At 42.6% G+C, this 18,602-nt stretch overlaps 3 protein-coding genes across 3 annotated transcripts; all 3 read right to left on the minus strand.

Moving 5' to 3' along the window:
* Positions 1–1,025: 1,025 nt before the first annotated feature.
* Positions 1,026–8,522, minus strand: thap1 (THAP domain containing, apoptosis associated protein 1). The gene is made up of 5 exons (XM_075455748.1): positions 5,900–8,522; positions 5,130–5,363; positions 4,058–4,250; positions 1,900–2,335; positions 1,026–1,498 (listed from the first exon to the last, which is right to left on the minus strand). Exons 2-4 carry the CDS (start codon positions 5,198–5,200, stop codon positions 1,940–1,942), a joined length of 660 nt encoding a protein of 219 aa, XP_075311863.1. The 5' UTR covers positions 5,201–5,363; positions 5,900–8,522; the 3' UTR covers positions 1,026–1,498; positions 1,900–1,939.
* A 542-nt stretch (positions 8,523–9,064) lies between these two features.
* Positions 9,065–10,805, minus strand: LOC142372418 (uncharacterized). Its single transcript, XM_075455317.1, has 2 exons — positions 9,926–10,805; positions 9,065–9,512 (listed from the first exon to the last, which is right to left on the minus strand). Exons 1-2 carry the CDS (start codon positions 10,454–10,456, stop codon positions 9,324–9,326), a joined length of 720 nt encoding a protein of 239 aa, XP_075311432.1. The 5' UTR covers positions 10,457–10,805; the 3' UTR covers positions 9,065–9,323.
* A 2,383-nt stretch (positions 10,806–13,188) lies between these two features.
* Positions 13,189–14,861, minus strand: LOC142372417 (tubulin alpha-1B chain-like). Its single transcript, XM_075455316.1, has 3 exons — positions 14,636–14,861; positions 14,388–14,536; positions 13,189–14,285 (listed from the first exon to the last, which is right to left on the minus strand). The coding sequence occupies exons 1-3, from the start codon at positions 14,754–14,756 to the stop codon at positions 13,305–13,307; spliced, it is 1,251 nt and encodes a 416-aa protein (XP_075311431.1). The 5' UTR covers positions 14,757–14,861; the 3' UTR covers positions 13,189–13,304.
* Between the last annotated feature and the right edge of the window lie 3,741 nt (positions 14,862–18,602).

The raw sequence follows: 18,602 nt of genomic DNA on the forward strand, positions 1-18,602 counted from the left end.
TAAATCTTATGAGTTGTTTTTTTCGGTGCTTAAAAAGCTTAAAAAGCTGTTGATTGATCCATTTTTCACTGATTGCTTTACATTAAGCCACATTTAAACACTCTGTTACAGCAGAGTTTGAGTTGTGCAGGCGGAGCAGTTTGCACACAAACACCAATAAATGCATCAGAGGCCACATGGGCTGAAAATCAGGAGGTTTAATCATTTAAATGAAGACGAGCTGTTGGGTTTGTGCCTGAAATAGTTTGACCAGCAGACCCTCCATGTATCAGAGGAGTCTCCCACATACGGTAACTTGGGGCCAACTCTTAATTTTCTTTCTTACGGAGCCCCTAAAGGGATATGGAGGGATTTTTTTTTTTGCAAAAGTTTTTTTCCCACGTCAGTGAACCGGAAGTAAAACAGACATTTCAGATGTCTCTCACTTATGTCAAAGCCATGTCTACGTGCAAGAACGGATTTGATGCCTTTATATGTTAGGCCACTACTAAAATAGAAAGCAATAAACTTCTCCCACAGATGATGGGTAGGATCCTCCATCGCTGTGTCTGTTTTACTTCCGGTTCACTGACGTGGGAAAAAAACTTTTTGCGAGATCTCGCCAAAAAAAAAATCCCTCCAGGTCCCTTTAGGGGCTCCGTACTTTTCTTTTCTTCTGGCCAACGTCCCATAAACCCAAACTCTATGGAGTGTGCGGATCGTGATGTTCCCACCCGGGTTTCCCTTCTCCTTCAGGGAGGTGGAAAGCTAGCTTTGGTCCCTCTGTTGCTTCCCTGGTTATTGCCCTTCTTGCCCACTCTGGGAGTTTTGGTGGAGGATTTTTTTGTGGTACCATCCATGATGGATTTAGTGCAACATGGTGATTATAATCAAGGATATTTCTTTTAATTTCCTTTCAATGATGGGACCTAAACAAATTTATAAAACCCAAAGAAGTCAACCCTGAAGCCCAAAGCAGAAGAAAACTGATTCACAGTCCAGGGTGGGCACAGAGGAGAAAACTTCTGAATATCTTGAGTCGCTCTCCATCGGTTCATCGAGCAGCTTTTCAGGAGTTTTCTTTGCTTAAATGCATCCAGTTTATTGGGAAAAAAGTGGAGAAATAAATCACTGAGAGCAAACTCATCTTTAATCATCAGTTTTTTACTAATATTCTGGAAAAAATGCGTCCACACATGTAAGGTAAACCTGCATTTCAGGTGTTCGTGGCTCCTCCTCAGAGTCTGCAGGCCCAGAGCGTCCATCAGGGAACAGGTGGAGCATAAATATGCAGATTATATGGAGAGAGAGCACACTGTAGAAACCAGAGGAGGTTTAAATGTGGAACATTTACTCCCAAAGCCCACATCAGAGTCTTAGAAAAGTGCAAAACATAGATGTGCTTCGGTGTTGGTGAGCAGAAGGGACACATCCGTCCCGTCTTTGGGAAGTTCGGAGCTTAAGTCACATCGTGAGCCGACTTAGAAGCAGCTTTGGGATGTTTCAGGAGAGTTAAGATCTGTGGAAAAACAAATCCAGGGTGCCGGTTTCAGTCGAAAGTTACTGATCTACAAAAGCCATTTCACTGCAACCCAAACACACAGAAAGGAGCCAGATGTGCTGCAGATGTTCACCCAAACACACAGAAAGGAGCCAGATGTGGTGCAGATGTTCACCCAAACACACAGAAAGGAGCCAGATGTGGTGCAGATGTTCACCCAAACACACAGAAAGGAGCCAGATGTGGTGCAGATGTTCACCCAAACACACAGAAAGGAGCCAGATGTGGTGCAGATGTTCACCCAAACACACAGAAAGGAGCCAGATGTGGTGCAGATGTTCACCCAAACACACAGAAAGGAGCCTGATGTGGTGCAGATGTTCGCCCAAACAGAACACATCTGGGGCTCAGCTCAGCACCTGAGAGCCTGCCCTTCGTCCCTCCCTCTTCTCCTCTTCTTCACTCGATGCCTTTGAGCGCGTGGTAGATGTATTTCGGCAGGATCACGTATCCCTCGCCGAACGCCGGCGGCGCCTCGCTGCCGGACCGCGGCGCCTCGCAGGCGCTCTTCAGCCTCTTCAGCTGCCGCTCCTGCCGCCGGCACTTCTGCTGCGTGGTCTTCAGCTTCTTCCTCAGGTGCTCCACCTGCTCCTCCAGCTGCTCGATGCGCTTCTTCTGCTGCGCCGAGTCCTCCGCCGTGTAGTTGTGGTCGCAGGAGACCACCGCCAGGCCGCTGCAGATGTCGGGCAGGCTCCTGCTGGGCTCCGCCTCCAAGGTCAGGCCAGAGGTCACGGGCAGCAGCAGCGGCAGCGGGAAGTCCATCTCTGAGGGGAAGGGGTCCTCCAGGGGGTCCGACTGCGAGACAGAAAGAATTCAGAAAGCTGCTTTCTCCATGAACAATTAAACAAATTTAAAGAACAATTATTTATTTATTTTAGGGCTGGGCGAGTTAACTTGTTAATTATTTATACCGATAAATATTTTATCGCGCATTAACGCAGGTTTTATTATTTATTTTATTATTGTAAAAGTCTGTTGCTCACAGGCTTTTATTTTGTAAAAGTCTGTTGCTCACAGGCTTTTACTCTGTAAAAGTCTGTCGCTCACAGGCTTTTATTTTGTAAAAGTGTTGCTCACAGGCTTTTATTTTGTAAAAGTGTCGCTCACAGGCTTTTATTTTGTAAAAGTGTCGCTCACAGGCTTTTATTTTGTAAAAGTCTGTCGCTCACAGGCTTTTATTCTGTAAAAGTGTTGCTCACAGGCTTTTATTTTGTAAAAGTGTCGCTCACAGGCTTTTATTTTGTAAAAGTGTCGCTCACAGGCTTTTATTTTGTAAAAGTCTGTTGCTCACAGGCTTTTATTTTGTAAAAGTCTGTTGCTCACAGGCTTTTATTTTGTAAAAGTCTGTTGCTCACAGGCTTTTATTTTGTAAAAGTCTGTCGCTCACAGGCTTTTATTTTGTAAAAGTCTGTTGCTCACAGGCTTTTATTCTGTAAAAGTCTGTTGCTCACAGGCTTTTATTTTGTAAAAGTGTCGCTCACAGGCTTTTATTTTGTAAAAGTTTGTCGCTCACAGGCTTTTATTTTGTAAAAGTCTGTTGCTCACAGGCTTTTATTTTGTAAAAGTCTGTTGCTCACAGGCTTTTATTTTGTAAAAGTCTGTTGCTCACAGGCTTTTATTTTGTAAAAGTCTGTTGCTCACAGGCTTTTATTTTGTAAAAGTCTGTTGCTCACAGGCTTTTATTTTGTAAAAGTCTGCTGCTCACAGGCTTTTATTCTGTAAAAGTCTGCTGCTGTGGAACAGGAAAAGAAAGTAATCGGCGGATCCACCAAACATGGAGAAGGGTACGGAACTTTTACTCGGCCATTTTCATGTTAAAGTTCTTCCAGACGGCGGAGTCGACAGAACCAAAGTCATCTGTAAACACTGCCAAGTTGAATTGTCTTCTCAGCGTAGTAGTTCCAGTCTAAAATATCACTTATATATGTATAATTTGTGAAGGATTTTGTGTTTATTTATGATATTGCTTCATTATTCTTCTATTTTTGACTTTATTGGAAGCAATTCTGTTTTTTGTCTTTTGACGATTATTTTTTCTTCTTACTTTAGTATTTGTAAAAATATAGGTTGATGATAGCTTCATTTTGTTCAACAGGACAGGCTTAAATATAAGCATTACGCTTCAGCCTTTTCAGTCATGATTGTACTGAACACATTTGTTGTTTTCTATGTGACTGAATAAAACAAACAAACAAACAAACAAACAAACAATGTCAGGCAGAGCCTGCTGGGGCCTGCAGAGCTGACCCAGAAGATATTTCTGGGCAGAGGTGGAAAATAAGCCACTTTTCTTATAAATCAGATGCATAAAACAGCAAGAAATAACCTCACAGTTAACTGATTTTTAAAGAATACGAATAAACTTTCACAGTTCAGAGAATGTGAAACAAGAACAAGCTTTAATGTGATGTTTTCTTTCATGAAGATACCATTCTGTATGATTTCCCTTTGAGATAGATAAATAACGCATGAGTTTGATGCCTCTGGTCTGATGTGTGTGGAGCAGAGGAGCCTCACCTTGCTGCTCAGGTTCAGGCTGAAGAGCGACGGCACGGCGTTCTCCTTCAGCACCCGGTTGTTGCACTCCCTCTTGAAGCAGTCTTTGGTGAAGTGCTGTGAGCAGATGTTGCTGTACTTTGTGGGCTTGAAGTTGTTCCTCCTCATCGCGGCGACCCATTTCCCACAAACATCTGGACGTGCCAGAGGAAACCTGCCGGAACCCGTCAGAAAGATGCACTGATGAGCATCAAACAAGTGGAACAAACTGCCAGTGGAGGTTAAACTTTCACCAAATGGAGACATTTTTAAATCCAGGTTAAAAACATTTCTGTTCTCATGTGTCTATGCATGAAATCTGCACGATATCTTTGAACTTATCTGGACTGTTGCTTGTTTTTAAATTCATTTGAATGATTTTATTTGTTTCCCTTTATATTCTTTAATGTATTTTAATGCCTCTTCCACTCCCTGCTGCAATGCTTTTATTTTATGTAAAGCACTTTGAACTGTTTGTACATGAAATGTGCTACAAATAAAATTTATTTGATTTGATTTTATTTGATCAAACCAAACATTGGGTGTTACAGCTGCTCTGGAACTGCAGGTATTTAAGTTATTTAAGACTCATGTCTGATTCACTCAGTCAGTTAAATGAATCCACTTTTCCTGTTTCTGACACATTCTGGTGATTAGAATCGTGCCTCAGAGCGCATGCGTGATGTCATGTTAAATTGGGTGTTACAATTATCTAAACCTGTGAAACCGTGATTCCATTTAATTAGGATGACGTCTAAACTTGACCAGGTAACTTGTTACTTTTGCAGAAGGGAACTGAGCGACTGACGGAACTTTAAATACAAGATTAAATACTTTAAATACAACAAATTTCCATTTTTCAATGACCTGTGGTCCAATTTTAAATTTTAAATCTGCACACTTGTCTTATTCTGCATTTCTGTGCGACTGACAACAATCTTGCAACCAGAGACTTCTGACTCTGGGTCCCATCAGCAGTGCGACACACAGGCTTAAACACGCTTCCAAGGCTAATGCTAACTAGCTTTTACGTAAACACTTGAATTGAACTTACTTGTGGAAAGAAATTTCTTTGTCTTTGTGGTAGCGGTTCTTACAGCCATAGGCTGAGCACGTCTGAACCATGCTGGCAGTCCAGAGAGCACTTACAGACGCTCGGATAGCGACTGCTTTAAGCTCCGCTGCTGTTTCTGCTCACACTCCGCAAAGGCTTCACTGCCACTAACAAAGATGGCGGCCAAGCTGAGTCACCTGACCCGCGTCCTCAGATATGATTGGCAGAGGTCAACTACGCGGTTGACGGGCAGGAGAAAGTGTTAGAAACGTTGTACTTATAATATAGAAATGCTTCATGTGTAATGTAAAACAAAAATTAAATAGACAAAAAAATTTAAAAATTAAAATAAATAAATAAATAAAAACTTAGGGCAACGAAAAAAAAAAAAACGTACTTTCGGACTTGTAATGTCTCTAATGGTAATTGTAACTTCATGTAAGTATTAATTTTCTAATAGCAACTAAAAAATAATACATATACAGAGAAATATTAACACTAAGAAGAAAAAATTTAAATAAAAAACAGGAATAATTTTTAAACGAAACGCTTAAATTATTAAAATACCGAGCAAACAAATTACTCAACCATTTGTCTCTTTACATCACTTTTGATGTAAAAACCTGAATGAATGTGCTCAAAGTACCATGACAGATGTATCACTCAACATCAACTAATAGTTTGTATTAAATACATATTTTTCTTTGAATTACGGATTCAGATGTGATCAGAACTGAGTGTTCATAAATAAAAAAGTAAAAAATACAAACCTTTTCAGATCTAATGTCGGCTGATACTACGAAGGAGACTTCATCAATAAAGGAGGTTTGGTCTGAAGAGCTTTATTCAGCAAAAACAAGACCAAAAAATGTACTGGAAACGTGAATATGATTTGCGGGTATACGTACTGTAGAAACAGTCCATTTGTTGAAAATACAAAAAAGCAGAAAAAGGCCACAAGGCTCTCAAACACTCTGTAGATTCTGGACCCAACGTAGCTCACAGCCCAGTTTCTCAGCAGCTGAAAGCTTATTTAAATGCTGTCAAAGCTAAGCGATGGCCGCTGATCTGTACACAGGCATGTCCTCTTTGACAATTATAATTATAATAATGATAATAATAACACATAATTACAGAGGCGGGAAAAAAGAGAAGAAATGAACACAAACTGGGAGCAAATTCTGATTATGGACATGACTCGTCCAGTTTATGCATCAGTTTTCCAACGAGATGGAAACAGGAAGCCGGAGCTTTTGAGTGAGTTGCTCAAACTCTACTTACAGAAGTCACTGAATATATTTTCTACGCTGCGCTTCTCTGACCTGAAAGCTTTCACCGAGGGCAAAAAAAAGTAAAAACCAGGGAGCAGATTTGGCAAAGACGATTGTTTTAGTTTGGTTTACAGGAGCAACACTTTGAATAACCTCCGTCGTTCATTAGTCATTAAAAACACTGAATATGTAACATAATCATCAGTTATCTTTTGTAAATCCAAGAATGCCGAGTTAGTTAGAAGTACCACCCGTATCTCACAGGCTTATTCAGCTAATTTAACTTGGTTTGAAACTAAACGAAAAGAGAGAAAGCTGCACCAGAAGTCCCCAGATCTTTCACTTTCTTGGACCTTTTAAAGGGTTCCTCCGCGCTTTATTATTTTCCAAAGCGTTCCACTACCCAGGAGAGACGAGGCAGATTAGTCAGCCGATGTTTTCTCATTGTCATCGTTTCACTCTGCAGACAGAATCAAACGGATCTGCTTCAGCAGAGACAAAGAACATTTCAGTTCAGCCTTTTCGAGTCTCAACCCATCGTGCTGAAGGTTTCAACGAGGCAGTTTTAAGGCAGCCGAGCCTTTTTTTTTTTGGTTCGAATGTTACCAGAGGACATCTTTCTGGGAAATGTTGGAAGTTTAAAGTCTGAGAGCTTCCGTGTAAAAAATAAACAGCTAGAGAGAGAATAATGAAAATAAAAACCCGTCAATTTAGACAAGAATGTATTTCCTGCCATCAGCCAATCACATTTTGAGTGCCTGTGTCCAAACTTCCAAATCCAAGTCAGCTCCATTCAGGGCTGTGAGCAGAAATCTGCCAAACTGTTCTGCACTGAATCATTGTCAAATAGTTTGTTGATTATCCGTTCAGTTTACAAAATGTTGCCAAACAGCGACCAGGTCTTAATCACCTGAAATGTCCCGTTTTGGTCAACATCAGAAGCCGGTTTACAGTGACTGAAGAGAAGTGAAGACGCTGCAGTTTGGGGCAAAATAAAAGATCAAATAAAAGACAAATAGAAGATCAAATAAAAGACAAATAGAAGATAAAATAAAAGATGCAGAAATCTCCCACAGATTAGGATGTTTCTACTGAGAAAAATAAACTATGATAAATAGAAAGCTACTAAATACGCGTTCATGTTTGGGGGCTGTTGAATTCAGTCAGCCTCCATCAGACCGTGAATACTTTGGGGGGGTACAATTTAATCTCATGCTAAGACAACAAAAGAAATAATTAAAAGAAAGGAAAGGAGAGTGCAAGGTAGATGAATCCAAGAGTCGGTTGGGTATACTGAAAGTCTCTAAATACTGCATTACCCAGAAGCCCCTGGGGCCGGGATCTGCCCAGAGCCCAGAGTTTTATCACATTCACAACACCGGAGCTCAGTGAGAAGCTGGGGGAGGAAACTGAGGACAGGATGTCTCCTGCAGCAAAGCCCTGAGGGACTCGTGGTCGGCTTCTCTCTTAAAGTTGATATGTACCGCTATATAAAGACGTTTCACACAGAGAAGCAGAAGGTCAACGACAGGAAGCAGATACCGATAAAAGCCCCACCATCACGCCGACGCAGCACAGAATCCAGCTTCAGGAGAGCCCAGTTTCAGACAGCAGCACTCTGATCTGAGAGGCTGTTCAGGCCTGGTACCGGCATCAGATCACATGTTTACCTGGATACTGAGCGGGTAAGTTTAGGTTAACCAGGTGAACACCGTGAACTCAGGACAGATGTGAACAGCCTCTCAGTGTCACGTGCTGATCCTGAGTGATGCATCGCTGCTGATCTACTGGGCAAACAAAAAAACAACAAACTTAAGATCCACTCACCAGCTTTCCGTGGGGCCCTGAACTCTGGCTGCAGCAGCCCATCAACAGAGGACTGAAACTCAGATAAAGAAGCAGCCGTTGTTCTGCTCGTTATGTGGAGAGGACACACAAGTTATTCATGTTACAGGGAGCGGAGATTCAGCAGATCAGCAGAGTCTGAGCACTAAGAACCACCGTGTGACAGAAGCTTCTCAGTCTGTTAAACATACAGCTGTCCACAGAGACTCTGTTAAAGGGACAGTTCGCCTCTTCTGACATGAAGCTGTGTAACATCCCATATCAGCAACATCATTTCTGAACATCTTCTTACCCCCTGCTGCGTGCTGTGAGCAGAGTTCCAGCCTCGTTTTGGTGTTGATGAAGGTAGTCCGGCTAGTTGGCTGGGGTTTAAAAAATAAAGCGTTTTGCTTCTCAGAACAATATGCGTTCAACAGAGTAATACATTTGCATCACAAAATGGTTCTCCAGGAAAAAAGTCAGACCTCACATCGCTTGGCGCTATTTTTGCCTCCCTTCATATCAATGCGTCCAATGTAAACCGAGCAGTCCTCTGCTTCCGAGCAGCAAACACTGTAACAGGTGCAGCTATCGCTAGGTGGCTTGACGCATTGATATCAAAGGAGGCAAAAATAGCGCCAAGCGATGTGAGGTCTGACTTTTTCCTGGAGAACCATTTTGTGATGCAAATGTATTACTCTGTTGAACGCATATTGTTCTGAGAAGCAAAACGCTTTATTTTTTAAACCCCAGCCAACTAGCCGGACTACCTTCATCAACACCAAAACGAGGCTGGAACTCTGCTCACAGGACGCAGCAGGGGGTAAGAAGATGTTCAGAAATGATGCTGCTGATATGGGATGTCACACAGCTTCATGTCAGAAGAGGCGAACTGTCCCTTTAAACATGTTAAACATGTTCTCAGAGACTCTCCACATTCCCTCTCAGTCTCTCTGACCGATGCCACCTCTGTACGTATCTACAGCAACTATGAAATCCTTGTAAGTCAAGTTCTCACGTTTTCCCTTTAAATGCAAAAAGAGAAAAACTGTACAGAACAACAGCTGGGAGTCCTTTTGAGATGGGTCCCTGAGCAGATCTACTGCTCATCCTTCTCCTCCTCCTTCTCATCCTTCTCTTCATCCTCCTCTTCTTTCTCTTCATCCTCCTCTTCTTTCCCTCCATCGCCTCCTGTTCCTTCCTTCTTGCCGTTGTTTTCTGTTTCTTTTCCGTCACCACCAGCTTCTTCCTCCTCTCCTTCTTTGGATTCCTCCTCATCTCCGGTGCCCTGAAATGACAACTTTTCATTAACCGGTAGATCTCGGTGTCACATTGAGCAGCCATGTGTACATGTACGATACGATTAGATGTGATTCAATTCGATTCGATACGAGTCGACGCGATATAATTCGATACGATTCGGTACGATACGGTGCGATACGATTCGATACGATGCAATACGATGCGATACGAGTCGATGCGATATAATTCGATACGAGTCGATATAATTCGATTCGATGCAATTCGATACGAGTCGATGCGATATAATTCGATACGATACGAATTGATGCGATATAATTCGATACGATGCGATACGAGTCGATGCGATATAATTCGATACGATATAATTCGATACAATATAATTCGATACAATACGATATAATTCGATAGATAGGAGCCATGTGGATACATGGGGTGTACCTGCTTGAGGCGGCTCCTCCTGTTGCGGTTCGGGACCCGGGCCTTCATCCTCCGGGACAGCGCCAGCAGCTTGTCGTGCCTCTGCCTCCTCTTTGCCTTCTCCGCCTCCTCTTTCCGCTTCTCCTCCGTGGGCTCAGAGTCAGACTCGTCCTGCCGCTGCAGCCGGCTGCGCTTCTTGGGCTGCACCGCCCTTTTCGGGTGACTCCTGCCGTTTCCCTTCTCATCCTCCTCCTCATCATCCTCCTCCTCCTCGCCGCGGCTGGACGACGAGGAGCTGTCGTCGCCCCCCAGGAAGGAGCGCTTTCTGCGGGCGACGGACCGGCTGTCGTCGCTGGACGTGGCTCCGGACTCCTCCTCCGGGGAGCTCTGGAAGTCGGATTGGGACCCGGAGGAGGAGGAGGAGGAGGAGAAGGAGCCCTCATCGCTGTCATCCAGGATGGAGGCGGGCAGGCCGATCTGCCGTTTCTTGGACGCGTCCACTTTGGTTTTCCGCATGGACGCGAACATTTTCCGCTTGTACAAACTCTCCATGTCTGCAGGCGGCACCGAAGACAAGTGACATTAAACAGAAAAAAAGGGGGGAAAGCTCAGCTCGCTGGGCGTAAACACACTCACGAAACGGTTAGCTGTCCACTACCGTCTGCGCATCACAACAGTGTGTTATTTTGTGTTATTTCTGGGTTAAAAGAGCCAACATGGCGCCTTCAGCCTTCCGTCGGCTCGGATTAAACCAACAGTTTCCTCCTAAAGAAGCTCCATTCAGCAGATTCTCTGTTGGAGAAGCCAGGTGAGGCTATATTTTCTGCGTGTGTTTATTGTTGTGACCCTTGCTGCTTCTTCTTCTCGTTCTTTTTTCCTTCCGCTACTTCTTCTTCTACGGAATCTGCTCCGCCTGTTACTTTAGCGCCCCCTTTGGCCGAGTTAGGGCACTACAGATGATCACAACTGCGCGGTCATGAAAACTATTTTTAATGCATTAAAAATTAAATAACTGGGTAAACAAACGAAATTGTTAAATAAAAGACCCTGCAATTAAATGAATGTTGCCCTTTATTTAAAACTTTAAAGTATTTATTACTTGGTATGTGTCAAGTATCTATATTTCAAGGTTTATCCCAGTTTTTTAATGTTTATAATAGGGCTGGGCAACGATTAAAATGTTTAATCTAATTAATCACATGATTTCCCTGATTAATCACGATTAATCACATTTGTACGCAGAATCCCAAAATGAATCCAAAAGTAGTGTATAGCTTTTAGCATTTAGCTTTATTTTAAATTTGCTGCCATATGAATGAAAGTGCCATAACATTTGTTGTGCAAACACACTTTTAACATCAGCATCTTTCTGTAGTTTTTATGTAGAAGCCTCGCTCCACTGTCTGTTTCCTTGAATGACTTGCTGCTATCAGTTGTGTGTTTTGCCTTTAAGTGATATTTTAGACTGGAACTACTACGCTGAGAAAACAATTCAACTTGGCAGAGTTTACAGATGACTTTGGTTCTGTCGACTCCGCTGTCTGGAAGAACTTTAAAATGAAAATGGCCGAGTAAAAGTTCCGTACCCTTCTCCATGTTTGGTGGATCCGCCGATTACTTTCTTTTCCTGTTCCACAGCAGACAGCAACAGACTTTTACAAAATAAAAGCCTGTGAGCAACAGACTTTTACAAAATAAAAGCCTGTGAGCAGCAGACTTTTACAAAATAAAAGCCTGTGAGCAACAGACTTTTACAAAATAAAAGCCTGTGAGCAAAAGACTTTTACAAAATAAAAGCCTGTGAGCAAAAGACTTTTACAAAATAAAAGCCTGTGAGCAACAGACTTTTACAAAATAAAAGCCTGTGAGCAACAGACTTTTACAAAATAAAAGCCTGTGAGCTACAGACTTTTACAATAATAAAATAAATAATAAAACAGGTCCGTGGCGTAGTGGGCTGAGCAGGCGCCCCATGTACAGAGGCTATAGTCCTCGCTGCAGCTGGCCCCGGTTCTAACTAACGTGCTACAGGGTTTCATAGATCCGTCACCATCAAGCTGGTTCTGTTCACCAGGAAAAAGAGATTGTGGACCTTCATTTCTTCTCTCCTGTGAAGATTAAACGGACAGTTCGCCTCTTCTGACATGAAGCTGTATGACATCCCATATCAGCAACATCATTTCTGAACATCTTCTTACCCCCTGCTGCGTCCTGTGAGCAGAGTTCCAGCCTCGTTTTGGTGTTGATGAAGGTAGTCCGGCTAGTTGGCTGGGGTTTAAAAAATAAATATGTCCTTTCATGCCGTTTTATCAAAACATAAACATTTTTGATTGTTATTTGAGTGCCAACATGCACAGCTCGGCATTCAACATTAAGTTAAGTTCTGCTTTACTGCCCAGCCCTGCACTACACACTGCATTTTCCATTGGGATAATTCACCATAAACAACACAGAAAACAAACTTACCCTGGCGAACACCAAAACACAATCATTCTGTAGACGTTTTCCTCCCAGTTTGATAATCCATCCGCTGTGGTAATAGTTGTATGGCTCCAAACTTTTGTGGGCCTTCATCTGTTGCTTGGTGTAGTTAGACGTCTGGAGAACCAGGTAGCTCGTTATGTCCACAGCCTCTATATTCGGCAAATCGTTCTGGTCTTGCGAAAATTCTCATTAAGTATGTGTCATGCCCAATGTATTTCTCAACTAACGCCAAATACCTTTCCCTATATGCCGGCTCCAAACCACTACAATAATCACTCATCTTAGGTTAAAAACATTTCTTTTCTCATGTGTCTATGCATGAAATATCTTTTAACTTATCTAGACTGTTGCCTGATTTTAAATTCATTTAAATGATTTTATTTGTTTCTCTTTATATTATTTTATGTATTTTTAATGCTTCTTGCACTCCCTGCTGCAATGCTTTTATTTTATGTAAAGCACTTTGAACTGTTTGTACATGAAATGTGCTATACAAATAAATTTGATTTGATTTTGATTTGATCTTCATGTTGGTGCTGCTGTAGTCAAGCTTCCTGCCCACCAACTTAAATTTGCGCGCTCCCGTGATGACGTAACTGAAACCCTCCTGTTCTGGGTCCATCTGCAGAGACTTCCATCCATCTTCAGGGGGTTCATGTAACCCCAGATGTTGGCTTTTAAATATAAACTGAAAGTGTTTACCTGAGGTGTTCTGCAGAGAATGCAGCAGAGCAGGTTTTAGACCTTACTGAGCAGAGATGTTTCATCGTTTGAATAAATGAGATCAAACTGAGACAGAATGAACATGCTTTAAATAACATTTATTACCAACTCTACAGAAAACTGAGCCGACATCTGGAACCGAAGCGGCAAACATCTGAGTCCAGAACACGTTTCAGAACATGTGGAAAGCGTCCTAATACTCCTCTCCCTCCTCCTCCCCTTCCCCTTCAGCAGAGTCCAGGCCCACCTCTTCGTAGTCCTTCTCCAGAGCAGCCATGTCCTCCCGGGCCTCAGAGAACTCCCCCTCCTCCATGCCCTCCCCCACATACCAGTGGACGAAGGCCCGCTTGGCGTACATCAGGTCGAACTTGTGGTCCAGGCGAGCCCAGGCCTCAGCGATGGCGGTGGTGTTGCTCAGCATGCACACGGCTCTCTGCACCTTTGCCAGGTCTCCTCCAGGAACCACAGTGGGGGGCTGGTAGTTGATGCCCACCTTGAAGCCGGTGGGGCACCAGTCCACAAACTGGATGGTGCGCTTGGTTTTGATGGTGGCGATGGCGGCGTTGACGTCTTTGGGCACCACGTCGCCGCGGTACAGGAGGCAGCACGCCATGTACTTACCGTGGCGAGGGTCGCACTTCACCATCTGATTGGCCGGCTCGAAGCAGGCGTTGGTGATCTCGGCCACGGTGAGCTGCTCGTGGTAAGCCTTCTCGGCGGAGATGACGGGGGCGTACGTGGCCAGAGGGAAGTGGATCCGTGGATACGGCACCAGGTTGGTCTGGAACTCCGTCAGGTCCACGTTGAGGGCGCCGTCGAAGCGCAGAGAAGCGGTGATGGAGGACACCATCTGGCTGACCAGCCGGTTCAGGTTGGTGTAGGTGGGACGCTCGATGTCCAGGTTCCTGCGGCAGATGTCGTAGATGGCCTCGTTATCCACCATGAAGGCGCAGTCCGAGTGCTCCAGGGTGGTGTGGGTGGTCAGGATGGCGTTGTAGGGCTCCACCACCGCAGTGGAAATCTGCGGAGCCGGGTAGATGGAGAACTCCAGCTTGGACTTCTTCCCGAAGTCGACGGACAAACGTTCCATCAGCAGGGAGGTGAAACCAGAGCCGGTGCCACCACCAAAGCTGTGGAACACCAGGAAGCCCTGAAGGCCGGTGCACTGGTCCGACTGAGGAAAGGAAGGAGCAGACAGCAAACATTACTTACAGGAATGGGATTCACTTTCATGTTCTAATGATCAGCTTTTAAATTAAGAGTTAAATTCACCCACCAGCTTCCGGATCCTGTCCAGAACCAGGTCAATGATCTCTTTTCCGATGGTGTAGTGCCCACGGGCGTAGTTGTTGGCAGCATCCTCCTTGCCAGTGATCAGCTGCTCTGGGTGGAACAGCTGGCGGTAGGTCCCTTTGCGCACCTCATCTGGGCAGGGGAGAGAGGAAAATGTTAACCGCCAGTTTCAGACATATTTAGAGTCAGAAATGTGTCCAAATCAGTTTCAGACCATGAAATGACACTTACCAATGACAGTGGGTTCCAGGTCCACAAAAACAGCTCTGGGGACATGCTTCCCAGATCCAGTCTCAGTGAAGAAGGTGTTGAAGGAATCATCTCCTCCTCCAATGGTCTTGTCACTGGGCATCTGTCCATCTGGCTGGATCCCGTGTTCAAGGCAGTAAAGCTCCCAGCAGGCATTGCCAATCTGGACCCCGGCCTGTCCTACGTGGATGGAGATACACTCGCGCTGGAGGAGAGAACATTACATCAGTGAATCAGGGTCCTTCTTCATTTGTAGTAGTATGATGACACTTTTATCTTATTTGATTTTGTTGTATTTTATTGCTTTCGCTGTTCTTTTATTGTTTTTACTTATTCTTCTCTTTATGTATTACCTGCTGTAAAGCACTTTGGTACACCGTAAGGATTGTCTGTAAAGGGCTGTATAAATAAAATACATTTACATTTGGAAAAAAAACTGCAGATATATACTAAAGTAGGTCAAAAAAGGATGTTTTATGACAGTTACATTTGGCAAAACTTAGAAATTAACAATTATTTAGCATCAACAATGGCCAATTATAGAAGCATAACCAGTTTAAACTGCTCTCCACTCTCAACGCGCTTTGTGACGTCTTCCCGGTAGTATCGCGATAACGGTCAAATTCAACGGTTGATGTTTCAGGCATAGATGTGTATAGAATGGCTAGATGTGTTACGTCTGAGTTTAGAACGTCCGCACAAGTCGGCCATCTTACCACAGGGTGAGATGGACGGGAAACAGTCAAACCTGAGGTAAACTGAGTTACGGTAAGTGATCTGCTCTGACGCTATTACTCTTATCTCACAGAAATCTCCACGATTTTACACTATTTTACATAATAAAAGACCCTGTGCGATATTTTATTTATTCGCTCATCTGTGCAATAATTCACGTCACTACTGTGCAATATATTTTCTATTTATGGTCAGACTATGTGCATACAATGTGTAATTAACACAAGTGTAGTGCAATATGGGCAATAACTCAACCATAGTGCTATAACTTATTTTATTTAACTCTCTTTACTTTGTATATCTTGTATAGCCTATATTCTTTTTTACACTTTGTTTTAGATTATTCTATATTAACTATATTTTAATGATATTTTATATGAATTATTCTATATTATACTGTATTTTAGATTTATAGAGATCCTATGTGTGTGTTTGGAGCTACTGGGGACTTGAATTTCCCTGAGGGAGTCATCCCAAGGGATAAATAAAGTTGAGTCATGGGGCAAATAAACGTGAAATATTTATGTTTTTATTAAAAAATAAATAAATATGGACTTCGTCTGTAGTGTGATAATTAGCTTACTACTTTGATGTTTATAATAACCTAAATGTTTGAGAATTAAGCAAGTTATGTCTCGAATGTTTGAATGTTTCACCATCAACACAATGTGGTCGGCAAGAGAGCTGCCTGTGGTAAGATGGCGGCCATCTGCGGACGTTCCACTCCGTTGCCCAGCAACGCGGACGAGACATCTAGCCATTCTATTCGTATCTATGGTTTCAGGCGCCAACAGTAACTCAACTGTCAGGAAACAAAGGCTTTTCAACCAGTCACAATGCAGACGGTATGGCCCATAAACATAATATATAATATATATAATATTACGTATATAAAACATAAATATATAGACATAATATACACACATATATATATATATATGTCTACGGTTAGGCCCGTTCACCATTAAACTTGAGGCTGCCGCGTTCGAAATGAGACCGTTGACCCCCTTAATCACCAAAGTGTGAACCCTGCTTAAAGTGGTAACCGTTAGCTACTAAAGCTCAGGCTAACCGTCGAAAAACCTTTACTAGCATCGATACATGACGTGTTCATCAGCCAAATAGTGTCCCTTACAAACATGTTTTCTTACACAGTAGTAAATGGTTTCTATATACATCCTCCCTTTCAATTAATTAGGCTACGGTTGCTGCCAACTGCCGTAACGGCCATTGCTCACAGGGGGTAGAATCATTTCTAGCTAAAATGCTACGGCGGTTGGACTGCAAAATCCCTTTATTCCGCCTGTTTTTCAATCCCTCAAATCTGCTTTCGTTCATTCTTCCCTTCCTGAACCAAAAAAAAAAAAAAAAAGCACGACGGGACATCTCCTAAAAAAAACTTTACTTAAAAAATATATTTACATATTTAACACAGCTAAGGAGCTGATTTAAGACCCACTGAGTGTTGGTCGGTTTGATTAGCAAATCACACCCAAATACATAAAATCAGACCTCATATATGGCCAGCTAAACTCTCAACAACTTTCAAAATGTTCTTACCATTTTTGTTGAGTTATCGTCGTGTCAAACTTTAGCAGAAAAATCCTCGATGAGAAACTTCTCGATAAGAAACCTTCTCAGAGTCAGGCCGACCGTTAGTCGATGTAAGAAGAAGTTCAACCAGACCATACCACTCCACGGACGGACGGACGGACGGGGGGGGGGGGTTAGGCTAAACCAATAGCAGCAATACAGGGGCTCAAATGTATTTAACCTACTTAAGAGGAAAATAAACTTGAATAAATAAATAAATCTGTGTAAAGCACTGGGTATGTTGTAATATAATGTGATTATTTTTTATATGATTTAACGCCTATTATTTTTAAGTTAGATTTACTTTTTCGCGCCTTGCCGCCATATTGCCATAGCAACAAGGTCACAGGGTTCTGATTGAAAGGTTAGATCAATAAAACAGCAGTCCTTTCATGCCGTCAAGACATATGGCAGAAGATGACATTGCGAGAGACCATTGTCCCAAAAAACCCTCTGGTTTACAAGTTCCAATCTGCGAGGGGCAGAGAAGTCCAAGCTCAAGGTTGGAACAGGAAACTCAAAACATGGCGGCAGGAACGTCACTTCCGGCTGCCACCGCTGCTGCCCTGTTAGTGGAAGCCAACGCTGATCATTCACTCACTGACTCAAGTGTTTTCTTGTTTTTTTTTTATGTTTTTCTTTCTGTGTAAAGGTCTTATTCACAAACGCAAAACGTAATAATAATAATAATAATAATAGAATGATAATACTAATTTCCTTTAACACAGTCTTCACAAATGGGATCATATACATATAAATACATATATTTACATACAGTGAACACACATTTGACAATCAGAGTCAAGATGACTGAACATAGGAGCAGGTGTAGAATATTTATTTATATTTATATTTAATAGCTTATATGAATAGTTGTTTTAGTCACCATTTAAAACAAACCACACTTTTAGCCCATCTGGTTGAAAGAGGAACTTTTGGGACCTCTAATTTCTGGTTATAAAACTGAAAGGTTGGAAAGATGAGAAACCTTAGTCTGAGGCTTGAAGAGAGGCCAACCACTGGGCTCAAAACTCTTCTTAGTGCTATATTCCTAACAGACAACGGAGCAACAGAGGCTCTAAATCAGCCTTAACGTCTGCCTAAGTTGTAGAGCAGCTGGAGTTTGGAGTGAGTGAACAACCATTTGCTTGCTTGCAGCAAACAGCAGTTGCACATCAATGCAGCAGTTTGAAAAGAAGAAAATTGAGCTCTTTCTAAATATCAATAATGAGCATAAAATATATAAATATAAAAAAAATCACCCCGAGGAGGTGGGGTTTTGTATCAGATTAGCCAATAGCATAATCAAAGTCAAGTTTATTTTGTATAGCACATTTCATGTACAAAACAATTCAAAGTGCTTTACAAACAATTCATAGCATAATCATATTTTACAAATTTATCCAGTCAGAGCTGTCAAAATAATTCCACGAAGGGCAACAATTTTATCGCCCCAAACCTAAACTGAGGCAGTTACTCTCAACTGGCAGCATTTTTCTCCATGACAGCAGGCAGAAGGACAACCCAGATGAGACCGTCCCAACTCTGGAAGATCTCTCCTTCAAGACCTATTCGAGGGCAGAACTTTGATGGGGAAGCTTCGGGTGAAAGAGTTGGGCCT

Source organism: Odontesthes bonariensis, chromosome 22 (genome assembly GCF_027942865.1).
Source record: "Odontesthes bonariensis isolate fOdoBon6 chromosome 22, fOdoBon6.hap1, whole genome shotgun sequence".
In the NCBI taxonomy this organism is placed as follows: domain Eukaryota; kingdom Metazoa; phylum Chordata; class Actinopteri; order Atheriniformes; family Atherinopsidae; genus Odontesthes; species Odontesthes bonariensis.

What these genes read in the sequence shown, in the direction of transcription:
- thap1 (XM_075455748.1), bottom strand. Translation starts at nt 5,200, where the DNA reads ATGGTTCAGACGTGCTCAGCCTATGGCTGTAAGAACCGCTACCACAAA. An exon ending in AAAGAAATTTCTTTCCACAA is followed by an intron (nt 4,251 to 5,129) that starts GTAAGTTCAATT and finishes GGGTTCCGGCAG; the next exon opens with GTTTCCTCTGGCACGTCCAG. An exon ending in GCCTGAACCTGAGCAGCAAG is followed by an intron (nt 2,336 to 4,057) that starts GTGAGGCTCCTC and finishes TCTGTCTCGCAG; the next exon opens with TCGGACCCCCTGGAGGACCC.
- LOC142372418 (XM_075455317.1), bottom strand. Translation starts at nt 10,456, where the DNA reads ATGGAGAGTTTGTACAAGCGGAAAATGTTCGCGTCCATGCGGAAAACC. An exon ending in GGAGGAGCCGCCTCAAGCAG is followed by an intron (nt 9,513 to 9,925) that starts GTACACCCCATG and finishes TTGTCATTTCAG; the next exon opens with GGCACCGGAGATGAGGAGGA.
- LOC142372417 (XM_075455316.1), bottom strand. Translation starts at nt 14,756, where the DNA reads ATGCCCAGTGACAAGACCATTGGAGGAGGAGATGATTCCTTCAACACC. An exon ending in CCTGGAACCCACTGTCATTG is followed by an intron (nt 14,537 to 14,635) that starts GTAAGTGTCATT and finishes TCCCCTGCCCAG; the next exon opens with ATGAGGTGCGCAAAGGGACC. An exon ending in TGGACAGGATCCGGAAGCTG is followed by an intron (nt 14,286 to 14,387) that starts GTGGGTGAATTT and finishes TCCTTTCCTCAG; the next exon opens with TCGGACCAGTGCACCGGCCT.